Below are 21,552 nucleotides of genomic sequence, written 5' to 3' on the forward strand. Positions count from 1 at the left end.
TATTGTTTAAACAACTGTTTTTTTCTGTAAAATATGTTCATTTCAGAAATTAGATGTTATTCTAGCATTAGGTCTGTGGTACGTTTACTGCATCAGCATTACATTAAAACGATATTGCATTATATAAATACATACAGAGGAAATGCTTAACATTTATCTTTTAAGGAAGAGTGCAGGACGACTTGCTTTATACATATAAATGTGGACATATATGTATGGACATTTGGATGATACAGATATACCTCCTTAAAGATAGTGTTCGTAGATGACTGTAGAAAATGGAATAATTATGTGAGTAATCGGGTTAAAACCACGTTCAGCAATATTTAGCCATATTGCGATATTGGTTTCCAACATACAAGACGGACCATGAAATTATGACTTGAATTTGGACCTGGCTTTCTGGTGTGATGTAACACCCCAGAATCTCCTGTAGAAAAAGGGCTCAAAGCACGAATTAAGATCACGAGATGATACTGATGTATGCATCTGGACATATATTTGCGTAGTATTACTACCTTAATTCATCAGTATATATGTATTTTGCATAAAAGGATATTATAGGATCGACGCTGACATGCGCATATAACCTATTCACCAGTGCTGTAATATTTCTTCTGACACATATCGACACGAGAAATTATATTTAAATTTAAAAGGAGCCCAAGTGGGATAGAAATTTGAGTCTGAACCTGTTGAACAATGCTTGTTTCATTTTGGGCTATAGCATTGCCGCAAGGCCTAGGCGGAAGGGAACACCTGTTTGCACCCATCAGATACCAATCACAACTTCTCTCTCCAAACGAAAACAAAATACGAAAAATGTCGGAAGTGTATCCTTCTAATTTTCTATTTAGATACATGTTTTAACTTTAAAGTAATTATATGTATCTCATGTATTATTGGTATCTGTGATGCTGGTACCGTTTTGTTGCCATTGTGTAGCTTTTGTGGAGTTATAAATGCCTTGAAATATGGACTTGTGAAAGAACTCATCATTGAATCATTTGCATTTAAATTAATGCATATACCATTTACTTGGCGTGTATGGACATATTATCCATCTACTTATACACACTTATTATGGACATATACAGAATTTCATTGTACCTTATTATTTAAAAAAATACCCGTGAAGATCCGGGTTAGAATAGGCATTCAACAACCCATGCTTGTACGAAGGCGACTTGGCTCGCTGACTTGGTTGATGCATGTCATCGTATCCCAAAAGCGTAGATCGGTGCTCTTGATGATAATGACTAAAGTGTTTGGTCCAGACTGGATTATTTACGAACCACCGTCATATAGCTGGTATATTGCTGAGTGCGGCGTTAAACAACAAACAATCAAACAAAATCTATATAATTATTAAACACCTTCCAACAATGAGAAATTAAACTTATATTTTCTAAATATTCTGTTATTCTTATAACATAATTTGATTCATAATTTAATTATTGCGTTGCTTTCTTCCCTGTCATTCAATGTGCATGTTCAAACCCCTAAACTTTTAATATTTCATTTTTCATAAATGGCTACGTTAGTGCGTTGCCTAGATCTCTCGTTACCTATTCACAAGAACAGATTAAAATAATTTGTTTTACTATCATATTTCTGTTTATCTAATTCATAATACGAAATTGATAATTCATTTATAATAGTATAGATCATATTCGTGTATATCACTATCTGATGCTAAGGTTTTATTTCAGAAAGTATAATTAATTCAAAATGTAGAAAGATACACAATCTGCCATTATTTGACTATTAAACTGTACAAAGTATGATATAATGATCAGAATGCCTGTAACGAGAGGTATTTAAGAAAGAAATGTTTTTGTCGAGAAGTCCCATTTTTCAGATATGCCTTTCAGTAGTATTATTGCATATCTCCAGAGAGAGGTTTACATTGTAGTTCTCATTATTTGTGGATAATTCAAAAAGCAACATAGAAAATATATATGCTACCATGACGAAAGAATACAGAGTATACATAACTCGCAATTCTATATATTCAGCAAACCGCCCAAAACCGAAACTCCACAACATATCCGATTACACTGATTAAGGCTGTCCCAGTTCTCAATGCGATACTGACGCCCGTTCGTCTCCCAGACCATACAGAATAAATTTAAAAGGAATCCAGCTCAAGTCTAGAACGATTTGGCAAGACTAGATTGCCTCAATTCTATCCATGAAAGTAAGCATTAATAAAAAAATATTGTTCTTGTCTGCTTCAGATTATATTTTGTAGATACTTATTTTAACTAGGAAAATGAAAATAATACAATTAAAATGGAGCATAGAACAATTCTTAATATCAGGCTAGAGCTGTGGAAATCTAGACTTTCCCAATCATTATAGACTTGAGTTGGTCTCATGTTTTACATTATTCTCTTGGGTCAACGTCACAGCTCATACCATACAGTAACAAGACCAGATTGCCCCCCGCCAGAGCTCCCGGATTTTGGTTATATCATCTAACATGGCCAACTCTGCTCTTAAGTAAACAAGAACCTAATCAGCGAGGGGTCCTTTATCATCCCTATGTGGCTGCTTATAAAAATCTGATATCGTTTCCCAAAGACCTGGTTAATAATATATTTTCTGCTGAATATTCGAAACAAATAGAGTGAGTTGGTACTACATGTACATATGTATACGGTTCTATTTTAAATGACTGCAGCGCTCCATTATGAAAACAATTTGTTTTTACGCCGCTCTCAGCAGTATACCAGTGATAAATGACGGCGGTCTGTTGTATATGAAATCAGAGACCATATATCGGTATATGGTCTCTGATGAAATATATGCAAATTGAATCTTGAATCTTGAAAGTTGTAACATTTCCGCAAATAAGTGTCACATGCAGTATACAGTATATCAACTGCAATATACTGTATACATCAGTATACAGTGTGTCGCGAGCTCTGCGCTGGGCTGGAGCACACATTTCCTACAACTCTCCCTTCGGCAAACACATCACGAGGGTTGCAACGAGGTCACAGGTCAGGCGTGCACTCGTCAGTTGTCTAATACGGTCAAGAGTAAGATCTTCCGGAAGACCACTGCACTAGTACTGGAGGTATGTGGATTATTGAGGAGGTACTACGTGTTTGGAACTGGGAGTTGAACACTAAGCACTTTTAGAGAAGAGCTCACAATAAAACGTTATGGACTCGTGGACGGACTTGTGTTTTCATTTCAAGACGTATATTTATCAGGTTGAACTTCCTAACTGTAACAATAACTGAACTTTACGCCTTTTATACACATTTGTGATGGGGCGACAATGCGAAAACGAGACATATTTTGACCTTGAAAATGTCGCGTTACGACATCGTCGCCATTTTGTAAAATAAAGAAAAGGATTATCAAAGAGTGACAATGCGAACACGCGACAATGCGACAAATGGCCAATTGTCGCGCTTTTGTTAATTTTGACACGTTTTGCTTGTTTTTGTAAAGGCGTCAATGCGACAATGCGACAACGAGACAATGTCCCTTCCATAGTAATCCGTGCAAATAAAACTGAGTAATGAAATAGAAGTCTGACAATCCAGTTAAAAGATAGAGTGTTGCAGCTTCTGATTTCATAGATCTTCAAGAAGGGTATCAATAATGGGATGGGTGATGAGTTCAACTGCATACGCTGTGATTAACAATAATGCTCCGAGTCAATACATTTTGTCAAATGTATGACATGTATTACGTGAATGAACATATCGTTTATACTCGTCCATGTTTTTGACGGACAAACTAATTTACATGCTCGGTAAAACTGAGGACGGGCATCATTGTGTGTTTCCGTGCTTTGTTCAGGTGAACAATTGACTTGTCCTTACATGTGTTTGTGACGGGTGCCACTTGTGTGGCAGGATACGCTCACCTTTTCCCGAACACCCATTGGATGACCTGAACCACTTCGGATTTTTATCCCACATCAGTCTGATACACCATGATATAACTGAAATACTGAAATACTGTACAGTTGAAAATGGTGTTTAATGCGATTACCGTAGTGTGTTACTGCAACTGTTCATATTTTGTGCAGTGATGTTATGTAATATGTAAAAGAAAGCATAATTATCCAATTGATTTGAATAGAATATACTTGCGTCAGTGTATTTTATTAACGCCCCAAATCGTAATTTAAACACATAAAATAACAGATCACGCATGGTGCTTTGACTTACTACTAGATTTAATGGGCCACCCCGGAATAAAATAGTTCCCCCCAAAGCGAGGAACATATGTTTTAGTATGTTTACAAGAAATATATTCCAAACAATATCCTCATTAGATGAGAAGATCTTTTACAGAATTACCTCAGTAAGTCAATTACAGTGACAGAGCGTCGTAATACATTTACATCAAGTACAATACGTCAAAATGGCCGACACGATAAACGTGACGGGAGATATTTTCGAAGTTGTTAATTAACCTGTGGCTATTTCAAGCCTTTGGCATCACTGATCAATTGGCCGATCATTGAAAGGTGATTGTGAAGATGTGTCAAATAGAAACTAAGGTAAATTCATAGATTTCTGTAAATTGTCACTGCGACAGTTTGGATTTTTTTTCGTGTTTTTTCTCTCTGGGATGGGTTGTAGCGAGGGTATCCTTAAATGGGCTTGCAACCACGCTTCTGTATGAATTCGTACCAGGGAATTCCAAGGGTTTTCCCCAGGAATGTGGAAGTAGTCAGTGTTTACGCCTTTTCAAGAATACAGTCACGTGAAAAAAAGTCATGTGACCGACCTCGCGTCCAAGTCGTAAATCTTGTAAACTTCTCATTAAAAAATTAGTTATTGTTATAACCAAATGAAACACAACCCATTATCCGATAGGGGTAACTGTACATAGCCGTTACCACAATAAACTTAGTAACATTGTTTGGTTTGACTTCTTGGCGCGTGTCTGAATTCCATTAACATGTAACATATCCTAAAACTAGCTTATCAGCAAATCTCGCTGCACTGCGCGCGACAGATACTAGAGCAAGGCATGCCAGAAATACGAAACCTAAAGCTTCCGAAAGGAAGCTTTGGACATCACGTGCGTCGGGGGACCAGCGCCATCTGATTGGCCGTTAACAGTTGTACAAGGCGGAGCAAAAAGCATCGTTTTTCCGTCCATTTTACGCTTGAAAAACTCGACCCTTTTCTGGACACTTTCTAGACGCTGACCAATTAATCAATTTTAATGAATTTTTAGTCGTTTTTCCGTCCAATGACCATATACGGAAAAAAACGACGTTTTCGTGTTTGCAGTGTAATGCAACTCCTCATTGCAGCTATAATGGTTCTATTTGTTATCATTAGTTTCTGAGATGTATTTTTAACCTTATAACACATGTAAGTTAGTGATTGTCGGAGATATGGATGAATGCCTTTCGCTGAGACAGGAAATGTTGACGCAATTTTATATATGAACCTACTTCTAAAACGACAAGCTCTTTACTAGATCCGATATCTGAAGGTAAAGATATTTCAGCTGATGATTCTGGAGTGATTGATTTTCTTAGATTGATTAGTGATCACACGTACATATCAGTGGAAACAGTTTTATAAATCAAATGATCACTTACATTGAAACAAGAAACCTATGATTGTGGGTTCGAATCCCGGTTCGCCCCAATTATGTTTCTAGGTTTGTCAGCACCATACCCGTGCTCGTGGGTTTCACCGAAATGATAAACGTCTGAGACCTGCATCACTTCGGGCTTTCCTCCCACATTAAGCTGACACGCGGTGATATAACTGGAATAATGTTAAAAGCGGCGTTAAACCCAACTCACTCACTCACTCACTTCATTGAAACACACTAAAAATATGAAAACTTATGCCGTAAAGAGGCTATGCTTGTCGTAAGAGGAGACGAACGAGACCTGGCGGTCAGGCTCGGTGACTTGGTTGATGCATGTCGGTGTATCCCAACTGCGTACGTCGATGCTCATGATGTCATTCACTGGATTTTCTTGTCCAGACTCGATTATTTACAGACCGCCGTCTTATAGGAGGAATATTATTGAATGCCGCGTTAAACAACAAACAGACACACAAATACAAACATCATCAACAAATGTTCTGTGAAGTTGGAGGACATATTTCTTTCGAATACATCTTCATGTAGTATTTCCTTATGACACAGTGTATTACAAAACACATTTCAAAACTTGTCCTGTATCCTGAATTCACGTGTTCGTCTTGTGTCAGCCAGCAGAGATCGGGCATCAACAAGAATGTTTCCAATTGTATCTACAAACATTTCAATTCTAAAAATCACTCCATTCTTTGCAGAAGTGTAGTGAGTGAGTGAGTGAGTTGGGTTTAACGCCGCTTTTAACATTATTCCAGTTATATCACGGCGTGTCAGTTAATGTGGGAGGAAAGCCCGAAGTGATGCAGGTCTCAGACGTTTACCACTTCGGTGAAACCCACGAGCACGGGTATGGTGCTGACAAACCTAAAAACATAATCGGGGCGAACCGGGATTCGAACCCACACTCATAGGGCAGAAGTGTAGGATATATTATACCCTTACATACAGTCCTATGTGATGTCCAGAGAAAATGATTGGATTCGACTGTTGCGTACAGCAATACTTTCTGGTTGTAGAGACAAAATGTAATGACGCTGAACGTCATTCTGACCAATGAACTGCCAACATCAATGTATTGAGTCTGTTTCTGGCATCCCAAAGACGTCGACGCATCAATGTTTATAAGAAAGGCTAAATGACGCCATTATTTTTTAAGACGAATTGCCTCTCCTTCAGGAACCGACCCGTGAATATTCCGGGGTAGAACAGGTCTTCAGCAACCCATGCTTGCCGTAAAAGGCGACTATGCTTGTCGTAAAAGGCGACTAACGGGATCGGGTGGTCAAGCTTGCTGACTTGGTTGATGCACGTCATCAATCCCAATTGCGTTGATTGATGCTCATGATATTGATCAGTGGATTGTCTGGTCCAGACTCGATTATTTACAGACTGCCGTCATATAGCTGGAATATTGCTGAGTGCGGCGTTAAACAACAAACCAACCTTCGGGAACTATTTGGACTGCACAACGTAAGAAGAAATCAAACGAGTCGAGCAACTTGTGTTGATGGGTGGGTCTACAAGCAGTGAGAAACCACAGTATCGTCTAGAGAGTATAGTTCTTGATATCGCTTTAAAGTTTGGTCAAAACAGAGATAAACTCCACTGAATCAGACAAATGAATAAATCGCATCCAAGATACCACGGGGCCGTAATTGACACCACAATGCATATAGGTATCAGTGTGTAATACCTGACACCAAGGTGTCTCCAAGGAATACTTGTCACCACCATGTATGCAAGGTATGCTTGACATCACAATTCATCCAATGTGTCAGTGTGTAATAGTTGATACCACAGTGTATCCAAGGTATCATCGTCTAATACATTCCTGAATCCACCTTACAAATGAATCAGGGCTGGTGCGACTTGATCATGATCATGTCATGTTTGTCCAGCCCAATCTTTGTGAACTGTACCACGATATGGCAGACAGAAAGTTAAAACAAACGTTACTCAAGACCATTTTCCAAGGTATGTTTGTGAGTGAATACATTAATTTTGTTGCTGTATTTCAGTTATTGTACAGGCCTCACACAATGTATGCATGCCAGGAGTTAATCCTGATTGATGGGATACCTACGGCACAGACACAAAATATCCCGTTTCCCTCGTCTTCAAGTTTGATCGGACATCAAACCTACGACATGCAACCTAGCAACCGTGACAACATGTTGGTTTCTATATGTTTTTTTTGGGGGGGGGTTGTTGTTTAACGCCGCACTCAGCAATATCCCAGCTATATGACGGCGGTCTGTAAATAATCGAGTCTGGACCAGACAATCCAGTGATTGATATCATTAGCATCCATCCACGCATTTGGGATACGATGACATGCATCAACTAAGTCAGCGAGCCTGACAACCCGATCCCGTTAGTCGCCTTTAACGACAAGCATAGTCGCCTTTTACGGCAAGCATGGGTTGCTGAAGACCTATTCTATCCTGGATGTTCACGGGTCGGTTTCTGTATGGACGTCAGCTGCTACTCTCACCACACATGACTCTTCTTATCGTCCGTGTCCAAATCACGTTACTTGATTTACGGTGACAGGAATACGGTAAATCAAGATATTTGAGCATGAACGTATCTTGTGTGAAATATACTGTCCTGTGAGACGCGATACTGGGACAACGGGATTCCACGAAAAGCCAGGAAGAATTACTTCCCCTGACATTGTTCATGATTTTACAGTCGCTTTCTCTGGTTAGCTTCTTTTCTTGTATTTGTGATACGAAATGCTGGGTTATGCATAAAACACGTTCACGTGGGAAAAACACAATTACCATCACAATTATATGACAGTTTGTGACATGTACACAAACACACGCTCACACGAACACACACACGCTCAATCGCACAGGCACACATATAAGCATACATGCATACATTCCAGAAATAATTGACTTCATAAAATCACAATTACAAAGAAGGATAGAGGAGCCCGAGATTTACCAATCAATTCACATACATTCCAATGAGATGCATGGAGGAATTCCGGGCGAGAAGTGGACCACAGCAACATATGTCTGTCAGATGCGGCTGAATCGATCAGATGATGTCAGGCTTTGTTGATTAGGTGTCATTGTGTCCTGACAGCGTATCATTGTGTCCTGACTACGTGTCATTGTGTCCTGACTACGAGTCAGTGTGTCCTAACGGCGTGTCATTGTGTCCTGACTACGTGTCATAGTGTCCTGACTACGCGTCATTGTGTCCTGACAGCGTGTCATTGTGTCCTGACATCGTGTCATTGTGTCCTGACTACGTGTCATAGTGTCCTGACTACGCGTCATTGTGTCCTGACTACGTGTCACTGTGTCCTGACTACGCGTCATTGTGTCCTGACATCGTGTCATTGTGTCCTGACTACGTGTCATAGTGTCCTGACTACGTGTCATAGTGTCCTGACTACGTGTCACTGTGTCCTGACTACGTGTCATTGTGTCCTGACAGCGTGTCATTGTGTCCTGACTACGTGTCATTGTGTCCTGACTACGTGTCATTGTGTCCTGACTACGCGTCATTGTGTCCTGACAGCGTGTCATTGTGTCCTGACAGCGTGTCATTGTGTCCTGACTACGTGTCATTGTGTCCTGACAGCGTGTCATTGTGTCCTGACAGCGTGTCATTGTGTCCTGACTACGTGTCATTGTGTCCTGACAGCGTGTCATTGTGTCCTGACTACGTGTCATTGTGTCCTGACAGCGTGTCATTGTGTCCTGACAGCGTGTCATTGTATCCTGACAGCGTGTCATTGTGTCCTGACAGCGTGTCATTGTATCCTGACTACGTGTCATTGTGTCCTGACTACGTGTCATTGTGTCCTGACTATGTGTCATTGTGTCCTGACTACGTGTCATTGTGTCCTGACAGCGTGTCATTGTGTCCTGACTACGTGTCATTGTGTCCTGACTACGTGTCATTGTGTCCTGACAGCGTGTCATTGTGTCCTGACTACGTGTCATAGTGTCCTGACTACGCGTCATTGTGTCCTGACTACGTGTCATTGTGCCCTGACAGCGTGTCATTGTGTCCTGACAGCGTGTCATTGTGTCCTGACAGCGTGTCATTGTGCCCTGACAGCGTGTCATTGTGTCCTGACTACGCGTCATTGTGTCCTGACTACGTGTCATTGTGTCCTGACAGCGTGTCATTGTGTCCTGACTACGTGTCATTGTATCCTGACTACGCGTCATTGTGTCCTGAAAGCGTGTCATTGTGTCCTGACTACGTGTCATTGTGTCCTGACAGCGTGTCATTGTGTCCTGACTACGTGTCATTGTGTCCTGACTACGTGTCATTGTGCCCTGACAGCGTGTCATTGTATCCTGACAGCGTGTCATTTTGTCCTGACAGCGTGTCATTGTGTCCTGACTACGTGTCATTGTGTCCTGACTACGTGTCATTGTGTCCTGACTACGTGTCATTGTGCCCTGACAGCGTGTCATTGTATCCTGACAGCGTGTCATTGTGTCCTGACAGCGTGTCATTGTGTCCTGACTACGTGTCATTGTGCCCTGACAGCGTGTCATTGTGCCCTGACAGCGTGTCATTGTGTCCTGACTACGTGTCATTGTGTCATGACAGCGTGTCATTGTGTCCTGACAGCGTGTCATTGTGTCCTGACTACGTGTCATTGTGTCCTGACTACGTGTCATTGTGTCCTGACTACGTGTCATTGTGCCCTGACAGCGTGTCATTGTATCCTGACAGCGTGTCATTGTGTCCTGACAGCGTGTCATTGTGTCCTGACTACGTGTCATTGTGTCCTGACAGCGTGTCATTGTGTCCTGACAGCGTGTCACTGTGTCCTGACTACGTGTCATTGTGTCCTGGCAGCGTGTCATTGTGTCCTGACTACGTGTCATTGTGTCCTGACTACGTGTGAAAAACACTGGTTAGCTTTGTCCAGACTCGATTATTTACAGAACGTCGTCACATTCCCGAGATATTGTTGAGTTTGGCGTAAAACAATAAAAATTGACAGAAGCGGGTGACCTCGCCTAGGTGAACACTACCAAGCTGACTGTCGTTTATTTCCCGATGAACGTCAGTGTGTCACGTGATTACGTTGTCCATCGCGCGGAGACATACAGAACAACTTTAGGGGAATTCCTCAATGTCTAAAAATAACATTTAAAATAATTAGGGAAAGCTGAGAGCGACATCGATTTAGGCTATTAATGATACAGGCTTTGAAGCCAGACAGATCATGTATATGTCGGGTCACCGAAATAAAGCGTCCATTCGAAGCTATGACAGAGAATGCTCGACTTACCAAAAGAATCCACCGAGCTCCACACTATAATGCCTCGGGAAATCCAACCGCGTCGCCTCAAGCGGTAATCCGCGTCATCGGCAGCTGTGGTATGACTCAAACATACACCAAAAGTTCACAGAACGTTAATATGTATCAATTTTCAACATATGCCTGGTCTGGATTTCTTTCCAAAGCTAACTTTACTGGGTGCAACTTGTATTTCAAGCGAATAACATTGCGGTAGCCGCCATTTTCTGCCGTTTGTAAAGTTTGATGTTTAATGGATTGTTTTGTTATGATTAATGAATCTGTCAATATAAGGATTGAAGTTATATTTGTTGACGTTCTCCAGCTGATGAAGACAGTGCCTCACGTGAGCATATTTACCATGAAGCGCTTCGTGCATCAGCTGATGAACGTCAACAAATACAACTTCAATCCTTAAATGAACAACAACGGAGAAATTCAAATATGTAATTTATATCATTGCCACAAACAAGGATACATTTTCAAGTATCGTGAGACAACGTTCTGACATCAGGTGAAGGGTACATACACTGAAAAATTGTGTAGTCTAGCAACCAAGAAAGCGCAATCATCATTATTACGAACGTTTGACTTCATTGTATTTAATAGAAATTTAAGTTATATATTGATTTGTGTCCGATTGGAACTTTGAAAGTCGCCGCTGCGTCGCCAACAATGTTTTCTTCCATCTGTGAATCGGAGACAAACCATTTGTAAACATGATGTAACGCCATTTGCTCACAGCCCGTCCCTGGTGTTTACTAGCTCATCCCAATCTTTGTTTTCTCTGCATTTTCAATGGGTCACAACAGCTGATTTGAATTTAATGTGTAGTGCAATAAATGTAATGATACGATCTTGTCTAGGTTCGGTTTTTAGGCCAAGTCTCGTTGGAAGCACAGGCGATAAAATACACTTTTTGATTTACCAAACATCTTGGGATATTAACGTAGCTACATTCATGACATTGGTCCCCACCCGTGAAAATCCAGGATAGAATAGGTCTTCAGCAACCCATGCTTGTCGAAAGAGACGACTAGAGGATCGGGTGGTCAGGCTTGCTGACTTGGTTGATGCATGTCATCGTATCCCAATTGCGTGGATCGATCATGGTCATGATGTCCATCACTGGATTGTCTGGTCCAGACTCGATTATTTACAGACCGCCGTCATATAGCTGGAATACTGCTGAGTGCGGCGTTAAACAACAAACAAACGAACGAACGAACATTAGTTACCTTTGTTGTTAATCGATACAGAGATAATTTCATAATTAGTGTGTAAATTCATGTGTCTAGAAACATATTCAAACACAAACAATTCAACAACATAAGCTGCATCATGGGGCCTGTCACTCGCTGAAGGAAAATGGTTCGTAATAATTTTCTGAAATATCAGATTTATAGTTTAGATGTTATATTTTCTTGTAGATTGTGATTCTTTTGAGACGTAGGGTCGTAAATAGCAGATGTGTGCACATTGCCAACCTTTATCTTTGATTTTTCGAATTATATTCCACCCTTTGTCAAGTGGTGAATGTGTATTTATTTAGAAATAAAAAAAACTTTCTAGATCTTTCGTAGATTTAGTTTCATACATGTACAAGCATTAATAATAATAATAATAATAATAATAATAATAATAATAATAACTACAGATTTATATAGCGCTGGTATCCAGTTCGAAGAACTGCTCCAAAAGCGCTTCATTTGAGTCTACACACAAAAAGAGACATTACACAGCTAGGAAAACACAAAGCCTCAATACTCCAAGAAAGATTTGGTGAAAAGATAGGTTTTGAGTCTTGATCGGAACAAAGTAGGACTGTCAATGTTCCTGATATCCAATGACAGCCTATTCCAAAGCTCAGGAGCAACTTTGGCGAAACTCCGACCTCCAAAAGTCGCCGTTCTAACACTAGGCACAGAGAGTAGGGACTGGCAGCTTGATCTGAGAGATCTCTCATGCACATAAAGAGAACTTCAGTTTTGTCACAGTTTAATTTGAGAAAATTTGTCAGCATCCAGTTCTTCACGTCATCTATACAGGTCTGCAACCTTTGAAGGGATTTTTGCACTGAGTGAAGTTGATTCAGTTTAAAGGACAGGTACAGTTGTGTGTCATCTGCATACAGATGAAAAAGTATTCCATGATGTCGGGCAATATCACCAAGTGGAGATGTATAGATGGTGAATAGCACTGGTCCTAAGACCGAACCTTGGGGGACGCCATATGCAAGCTTCACTTTATCGGACAGTTTATCCTTTATCCGCACTAACTGAAAGCGAGATGAAAAGTATGATGTCACCCATGAAAGGGCGTCCCCAGTCACATTAAACCGGTGTTTTAGTGTTCTGAGCAGAATACCGTGATCTACAGTATCGAACGCTGCCGAAAGGTCGAGTAGCACTAAGAAAGCACCGCCATCAGAATCAACAGCTCGAAGAAGATCACCCTGTACTCTGATTAGTGCTGTCTCTACACTGCGACCGGACTTGTATGCAGATTGTAAACATTCTGCCATTCCCGTTTTAGTAACGTGATCCGTCAGCCTCTTCACAACAATGCGTTCAATCACTTTAGATATAAATGAGAGGTTGGAGACTGGACGGTAATTTTTCAGTTCAATTGCATCCAACTGAGGTTTTTTGATCAAAGGTGTGACAAGAGCATACTTTAGATCATCTGGAACGCAGGATTCCTCGAGTGATTTATGTACAATGCGAGTAATGACAGGACTGAACTCGTCAAGGCACTCTTTTAGCAGCCAAGTTGGAAGTGGATCCAGGGAGCACGATTTCGCTGGACTGTCACCGATGACTCGTTTGATCTCTGTCTCTGTTGTCAGATGAAAAAGATGTAATTGATCTGTGGACATTGGATATAATGTATCCGTTGGATTGGGTTGTACAGGTTTTGAAGGAAGGTCTGCAATGTTCTTTCTGATAAGACAAATCTGAGAAGAATCTGGAGAAGTTTTCAGCTTTTTCTTCATAAGTTGTGTCATCATCTGGTAACACATGTGGTTTTCCTTTGTACAAAAGTCGATTTGTTATCCTGAAGATGTCCTTTTGGTTTTTAGCATTATCGATCAGAGAATTGAAATATGACCTTTTAGTCTGTTGAATGAGCAGCGTAACAGCATTACGTGCAGCAACATGCATCTGTCTGGAAACAGTCAGCTTATTCGAGCGCATTTTTCTCTCCATTCGCCGACGATGTTGTTTTGCTATATGGACATCCTCATTGTACCACATTTCATTAGCTCGAGTAATATTGACATTCTTCAAATTATCCTGGGAGGGACAGTTATCAAAGTGCTCTCACCTTTTTTTAATTGGGATAGTTATATATACTCTATGTTCTTTATCCAATAGACTACAACGATCTGAATGTTCAAAATAAATGCAACCACTTACGATGTTAGATACGACAAAAGTATTCATAGTTATATTCAACTTACATCTAAATGACTCTTTTGAAGAACAATGAAACCTTCATTCTCCCCAGTCGTAGATGACAAGTTTAGGTTTCATAATTGTATTCGAATCTCAAACAGCCGCAAGTTTCAAAACATTTTATTTGACAAAGCCTGATGCCAATGTTCATGATAGTCACAGGCCTCTCCTTCGCCTTCTCTGTTGTTGGATCTCCACATTGTTTCTGTCGGACTTCAAAAGTCCAAACACTGAGTGAACAACTGGTGATAGCAGGAGCTGTTTTTTGCAAAACTCAGTGGTCTCATCTTCTAGTGACTATCTCTGGATACCCCGACCAGACACAATTGAGGACGAATGCGCGGCTGCATATCGACTACTTCTTCATGAAAATGCTTCTTTTCATACCTCTAGACTTGCAAAGGCTGCTGTGCGACAATGTGTGTTGGAAGAGATTCCCCACCCTCCATAAATCCATACCAGACCTGGCACCAAGTGATTTCATCCATTTCCTGGAGTGAAAGAACACCTTCGTTGAAAGCGCTATGACGACAACGATGATCTCAAAGCTGCCGTGAATGGGTTTTTCAAGGTGGCTTCACAAAACTTCTTCCTGTCTGGAATTGAACAGCCTCACTGAGAAGTGTATTGTAAAGAAGAGAGATTGTGTTGAAGAATATAATTTAGAACACTTTTACAATTGTTGGATTTCTTTGTTAGGCTTAGACATTTTTCACCAGCCCTCGTATGTACGTTAAGAAGATATGTTGACAATGTGTACCAGTTAATGACAAAACTAACACTCAGTCAAGTGTAACCACAGAGTGTCTTTATTCTTACAACGATATGCTGTACATGATTTCCAAATTTTACACGCTAACTCTGCATCTCGAGTATTGGATCTATGACTTCACATGTGATGCGTTCATGAGCATCGGATCAACCAATATACTAGTATGTTCTTTTTGTGGATCAAACCAATCTCTTTAATATGGGTAAGTCTTCATATAGTGATCAACATGTTTCTTTTGGCGGTGAGTATATATTATGTGTACGACAATGGGAAGTTATGAATGCATTACACAACGGACAACGTAGCAGTTGCCTCTGAATTATTAACACAGAACGCTGAGGCTACATAAAGCTATTATGACCTAACGTTTGGGATGTAAATATATGATAATTACTGTAAATATTGAGTGTATGGGCCCTCTGCTACGTCTGTGAATATGTGAATAACCAAGAAATACATCAATCAGGGTGTTACCACATCACAGATGAACAGATGTTCTTCACAGTCAAAGTGAAACGATGGTGTTCAACTATACTTAATGCTCGAAAACATGAAACTAGCGTATGTTATGTATTATACGTGTGCTTCAAGCTATTGTAGGTGTATCATAACAGATTGCTCGCTGAGGATGACAAGAATATATGAGGATTGGCATAACATACATCACTTTGTGATGTTTGTAATTCAGAAATATTTTACGAAATATATACACGATACATTATTAATAACTACCATGGACAACATTAATGTATAATTAAAAACATAATCGCAGGTAGGTACCCAGGTCATAACATCAGTATCAATAGTTACATGGCCACCTGGTTGCTGCCGCTGGTGTTTTGATAGACTGGCTCTGTGAGGAAGACAACATAGTAAAATGTATTATTTTTAGTAGAACTGCGTCTCGGTCGGGTAGTTTAGTGGTTAAAACGTTCACTCGTCACGCCGAAAAACCGGGTTCGATTCCCGACATTGGTACAATGTGCGAAGCCCATTTCTGTTGTCCCCCGCCGTGATATTGCTGGAGTATTGCTAAAAGCGGCGTAATACCATACTAACTCACTTACTCACTCACTCACTCACTCAACGAGGCCATAGGAACGTGAGGTAGCCTAAATATAATGCTGAGTGAGTTCACTTGTCACGCCGAGGGCCCGGGTTCGATTCCCCACATCTAATACGCTCTTTCTCGTTATTGTCGTCATTATTCTTGTGATAGCAACAGCGTTGCCTGTAGTAGGTCAACAATTGTCTTTTTGTTACAACAGAAAGTTGGTGGACTAGAGCGTGAGTGAGTTGAAATGTAGCGCCAGAGATGAGTTCACTAAAACCAATGTATATTGATGTTCTTCTGTTTTAAAATTATCATATGTGAAATCTAGAACATTGAGTTGTTGTTTCATTCATCATGCTACTTAAGCTCAAACCTCAGGTCTAATTGTTCGACCTACCATCATCGTACGCCTGTCCTTCTGCTTTTCTCATTTCCCTTTCTTTTCCTGGAGTATGAAAGAAAAAGCAGATGGGGTGTTAGAGCGAGCTGTATGTTTGAGTGATGTCGAAAGCTAGATCAATGTCCGACGGTTAAAGTGTACAAGATAGACACAATTTTTATGGATAACAACTTCTTTAATACTACGTTTCTGTATAGATCTAGTCTTGCTTGACAACGGTTTACGGATCTGTACCGAAATGTCGCTTTTCCTAGTATTAAAGAAGTTGTTATCCAATAAAATTGTGTCTATCTTGTCATCCGTCAACTTCTAAGTAATGCCTATCAAACAATTTAGGTGAAAGTGTAACCAGCCATGCATGTTACATGGATACTCGATCGACTGTCATCTAAAACACCAAATCAAAGTCTGGCTCACTTTCGCCCCCTGCTACAATACATTGTCATTGGTATAGAGTGAGCGAGTATGGGGCACACTACCTCAATGTATTTCAGTTCTACCATGCTGCGTCAGATGAATGTGGGTTGACTGACCGAGATCAACCTGGCCATTGACGCTTACAACCTCAGTAAAAGTAATGATGACCGGAACATATCTGGAACCCGAGGTCGTATCGAAGGGTCGCGGGGCATAGCTGCACAGAACGTTTTAGTTATGTACAATGTATGCTATGGACCAAGAACCATGGGGGAAACTGGAATTCACGACCCCGCAGACATAAGCAGCTAATGATGTTGCGATTGTTTAGATCACTGGGTCACCATTGATTTCAAGAACATAGGCCCTGGTGATAAAAATTTGACATTATTCTGCCTTGACAGTTTAGCGTGATCCGCCTAAAATGAATAGTTAGGAATCATCTATAGCCAGAGCATATATAAACGTGAATGGATATGGTTGCACTATTCATTTGACGTATGTTCTCAATCAGCGTCTACTTACCTCTCTGTTGACGAATGTTTTCGCTCAGTTCAAGTTGGCATCCGCGACAGTTCCTGCAACACACAGAGAATGCTATATACACAGGTACATGTATTACATGTAAACATGTCCATGACCAACAGGGGCTAATGTCTCAACACTATGATATTAAATAGACACTCTGCTAGTCTCTAAAAGACGATAAATAAATGCATATTGTTACGTATAATTGCTTTATATTTCGAGTTACACTCTGCAAAAAAAAGAAACGCAAAAGGGAAGCATAAAACGTGGCACATCACTGAACCAAATTTGTTTCCATCGGTTTTGCGGCCATACTCTGTTACCTTGACACCGTTGACGTCGCAGCCGATAATGCAGGTCCGTCAGAATGGCCCCTCTAACTGGTCGTCTACCGCAAATACCTTCAGTGCGTAAATGGTTCCTCCCAGTCTGAGCTGATAGCCTACGCAATCCTGGTATTGCCGTTTCAGTAGAGGTGGCCAGGGGGGTTCTTTCACGTAAGTGACGTATGAATCAACCCAGTGCTCTTGCAGTCATACGTGGTCGATCGGATCTGGGAAGGTCACGTGTTGTCCCGTATGTCTTATAACGGTTCCACAGTCTTATAATGGTGCTTGGTGCTACGAAGATGAATCGCTTGTATCTAGTCGTGCGATGGCGTTGTTGCGTTGGGCTTCCGTCAGTCGTGTCATGTTTTCGCTGTTCCCTTGTTGTCAGATTGTAATGGCATGCAAATGAAAACCCAACGTTTTTATAACCCGACAAGTGATGCTACACGTGCATTTCATGGCGGTGCGTGTCGGTGCCGGGCTCTCCCGTGGTTGTGTTTTTGCGATTTTTCCACCTTTTCACAAAATGTATGCAGTACCTCATTTTATCAAATAAATGCCAATCAATGCAGAAAATACGAATTCAGTTTTGTGAATTAATTTTGTATGGATATCGGCAACACCTTGTAAGATAGTTACACTTTTTCTACTTTTGCGTTTCTATTTTTGCAGAGTATATATACCATGTACGATTTGCGTATTCTTAGACAGTTGATCTGTATTGTGGCTGCTTTGTGTATGTAATAGACACATGGTAACCCATTCTTGTGTAGGAAGAGCTACATTCACTGACAGAAAAGGGCCAAATACTCCTGATAATGCACCACATTATAACGAGGGCCATTGCTTAACTCAAATTAGGTTAGTCCTAATGCTTCAAACGGCGACATAATACCGCTTGTTTCCTTTAAGTTTTCTTCTTCTGCAAATCCTGGGTTGTCGTATGTTTGGTCAGGGTCGTCATCTGGAACATATGAACGTTGTGTTATGTCTGGAGAGTGAGTGAGTAACACCACATGGAACAACTGGTATCATCATGATCACTACAGTAAACTGCGGTTATAACGAACACGCTTATAACGAACTGGTGGATATAACGAACTGGTTTGTAGGTCCCTGCCATTTGCTGTATCTCTGCTGTATATATGCTTATAATGAATTACGGTTATAACGAACTAGAATTTGTGGTCCCTTTGAGTTCGCTATAACCGTAGTTTACCGTATTTAATAGTGATTTATAACCACGTGCTCATTATAGAGTCGGAGTCGTACAGTCGACTCTTGGATATGGAAGGGGTATTCTCGCTTACATTTAGTAATGTCATGGCACGTAGATTTTACAGGCAAACCCGAAATAATTCAGGTCTTAGACGGAACCTACGAGGGCGGGTATGGTGTTGGCAAACTGATCAGCAGAACCAGGGCGAACCTCAGATTCGAACCAACGATCACAGGTTTCTCGTATTCCTAAGTGACACAACTCATCACAGTGAGGCAACTTAAATGCCTTGGAACATATTCCCCTGCTTGTTTTGAAGAAGAAAGGTTTTGTTCCTTATCCTTAACTAATAACGTCTCATTATTACAAAGACACAGAACGTGTTGAGGTTGAAGAGACATGGTCTTGTTGTAATGCTTAATCTTTGCCTGGCGGTTGACTATTTAGGTTACATCAAACAAGGAATTAAGAAACTGGCATAACGTTAATGAACAAAATTTAATGACCTAAAGATGCGATTTTAAACATGAAGTACCGTATTCGACGTAATAAGCGTCCCGCTCTAATAAGCGCCCACGGCGGCATTTGCTAATATATTGGCTAGTGAACCATCCCAATTAGCACCCCTTCCGATTGATCAATGTTCACCAGACTTATAAATTCGCGTACAATACGCACTCGTGTGTTATATGCACCCTTAATTATTCAATTTCAGAAAAATATATCTGCCGTACATGAACATTTCAGGCTGTCAGCATAAACCACGAAATGTATCTTTCAACTCTGTTTTTTTTTTTACCAAAATAATATTCTAATAAGAGCCCCCTATTTCTAATTTTGAGAGCGCCCTGGACGCTGATTACGTCGATTACGGTAACTGCAGATCAGTGTTATTACCTCTCACTGGTGTCATCTGAAAATGGCAGTAGGTATTCTCAGCACCTGGAAAATACATCATGCTTTTCTGATTTTACTCAGTAAAAGGCAGTGACTTGTTTGCAACTTTCTGAGAACTAAGCTTTCGGCATTTTCGGTGACATGGTTCAGAGACCTGATGGTTTGGAGCTGTGATCATGCTTCAAGTTCCTGGTATACCTACTCCGGGTTTGGTATTCACAGAGCACCGGACAGCTGGAACATTCTGATTGCAATACTGAATAGCTCCAACTTACTCAAGCTTGGAATCATAGTACCGTTGTTACAATAACTCTCTATGTTAACATTGGGCTTTAGTCTCAGTCAGTGAGATACTTATGTATACATGTTCACGTTATAGCTGGGGTTCGTGGGGTAGCCTATACTCGAGGCCCTGGTGTGATGCCCCACATTGGTAGAATGTGTGAAGTTCATTTCATGTGATCCCGCCCAACACACACACACACACACACCGAGAGATAGCTGGAATATAGGATTATTGCTAAGAGATGCGAAAACCTAAATCATTCCCACACATTATAATTAAGGTTCTCAGATCACTTGGTATGTCGACATTATATCTGTTTTGGTGTAATATTTGTGTTCATACCTCCACTTGACAGCTCCATCGTCTCGTAAATCTGTTGGTTACTTGCGGATATTTCATCTGCCCTGCGCGCTTGTTCAGTTCTAGTATAAATGCACAATCAGATTTTTAAAGACAAACATAACAGTAATCATGATTTTGTTTATCATGCCTTTAAGACCACAAAGCCTAAGGCTTTCCTGTTTCTTTGAGGAATTAACATTACATGGGATTAATATCAAAACAAAGTGTTATTTGTAAATACCAGCTTCACAACGGTATAATGATCTATACCGAAACCTCGCCTTTACAGAACGTCGCCTTTACAGTAATTAAAGAAGTTGTTTTCCATAAATTATGTCCACTTTACCAGCTATGATGTTGTGGCTCACAATATACAACAAGATATCATCTTTCAGAACGGGAATGAATATACCTTCACATTTTGGGGATCGTGTTATGTTTGCGATGTTAACAAACAAGTGTGTATATAAGTTATCTTCATGATGGTTGGTTGGTTGGTTGGTTGGTTGTTTAACGCCGCACTCAGAAATATTTCAGCTATATGACGGCGGTCTGTAAATAGTCGAGTCTGGACCAGAAAATCCAGTGATTGATATCATGAGGATCCACGCAATTGGGATACGATGATATGCATGAACCAACCCAGCGAGCCTGACCACTAGGTCCCGTTAGTCGCCTCTTACGACAAGTATATTCGCCTTTTACGGCAAGCATGGGTTGCTGAAGACCTATTCTACCCCGGATCTTCACTGGTTTCTACATGATGGTCAGTATGTTGTTTCTGCAGATGAGGTGGGACAAAGTCAGCCTTGTCGTGTTTGGGTTAAGCGTGCAGCGTGAGAGATGGTTGATATGATTTTGTCATATTTCCTTACAGGTAATAATATTCTACTTTAAACTTCAAGTTTAATTCGAGAATTTGTTTCACAAAATAGAGATGCACCATCTTGCATCAC

At 40.6% G+C, this 21,552-nt stretch overlaps 1 protein-coding gene across 2 annotated transcripts in view; it reads right to left on the minus strand.

Annotated features, from left to right (window-relative positions):
* Positions 1 to 15,702: 15,702 nt before the first annotated feature.
* The window catches only part of LOC124149679 (deleted in malignant brain tumors 1 protein-like), a 54,175-nt gene continuing 48,325 nt past the window's right edge, over positions 15,703 to 21,552 (minus strand). Inside the window, exons 14-19 of one of the 2 annotated variants that reach the window (XR_007221835.1) lie at positions 20,597 to 20,676; positions 19,969 to 20,013; positions 18,748 to 18,816; positions 17,521 to 17,573; positions 16,576 to 16,623; positions 15,703 to 15,977 (exon numbers count right to left, since the gene is read on the minus strand). Coding sequence is in view for 1 of the 2 variants with exons in the window: in XM_048398167.1 (XP_048254124.1) it covers positions 15,931 to 15,977; positions 16,576 to 16,623; positions 18,748 to 18,816; positions 19,969 to 20,013; positions 20,597 to 20,676 (289 nt within the window). In the remaining variant the exon portion in view is untranslated. The remainder of the gene's footprint in view (positions 15,978 to 16,575; positions 16,624 to 17,520; positions 17,574 to 18,747; positions 18,817 to 19,968; positions 20,014 to 20,596; positions 20,677 to 21,552) is intronic. The other variant, XM_048398167.1, reaches the window with a different exon arrangement.

This window comes from Haliotis rufescens, unplaced genomic scaffold (genome assembly GCF_023055435.1).
Source record: "Haliotis rufescens isolate VD_foot unplaced genomic scaffold, xgHalRufe1.0.p SCAF_18, whole genome shotgun sequence".
Classification (NCBI taxonomy): Eukaryota; Metazoa; Mollusca; class Gastropoda; order Lepetellida; family Haliotidae; genus Haliotis; species Haliotis rufescens.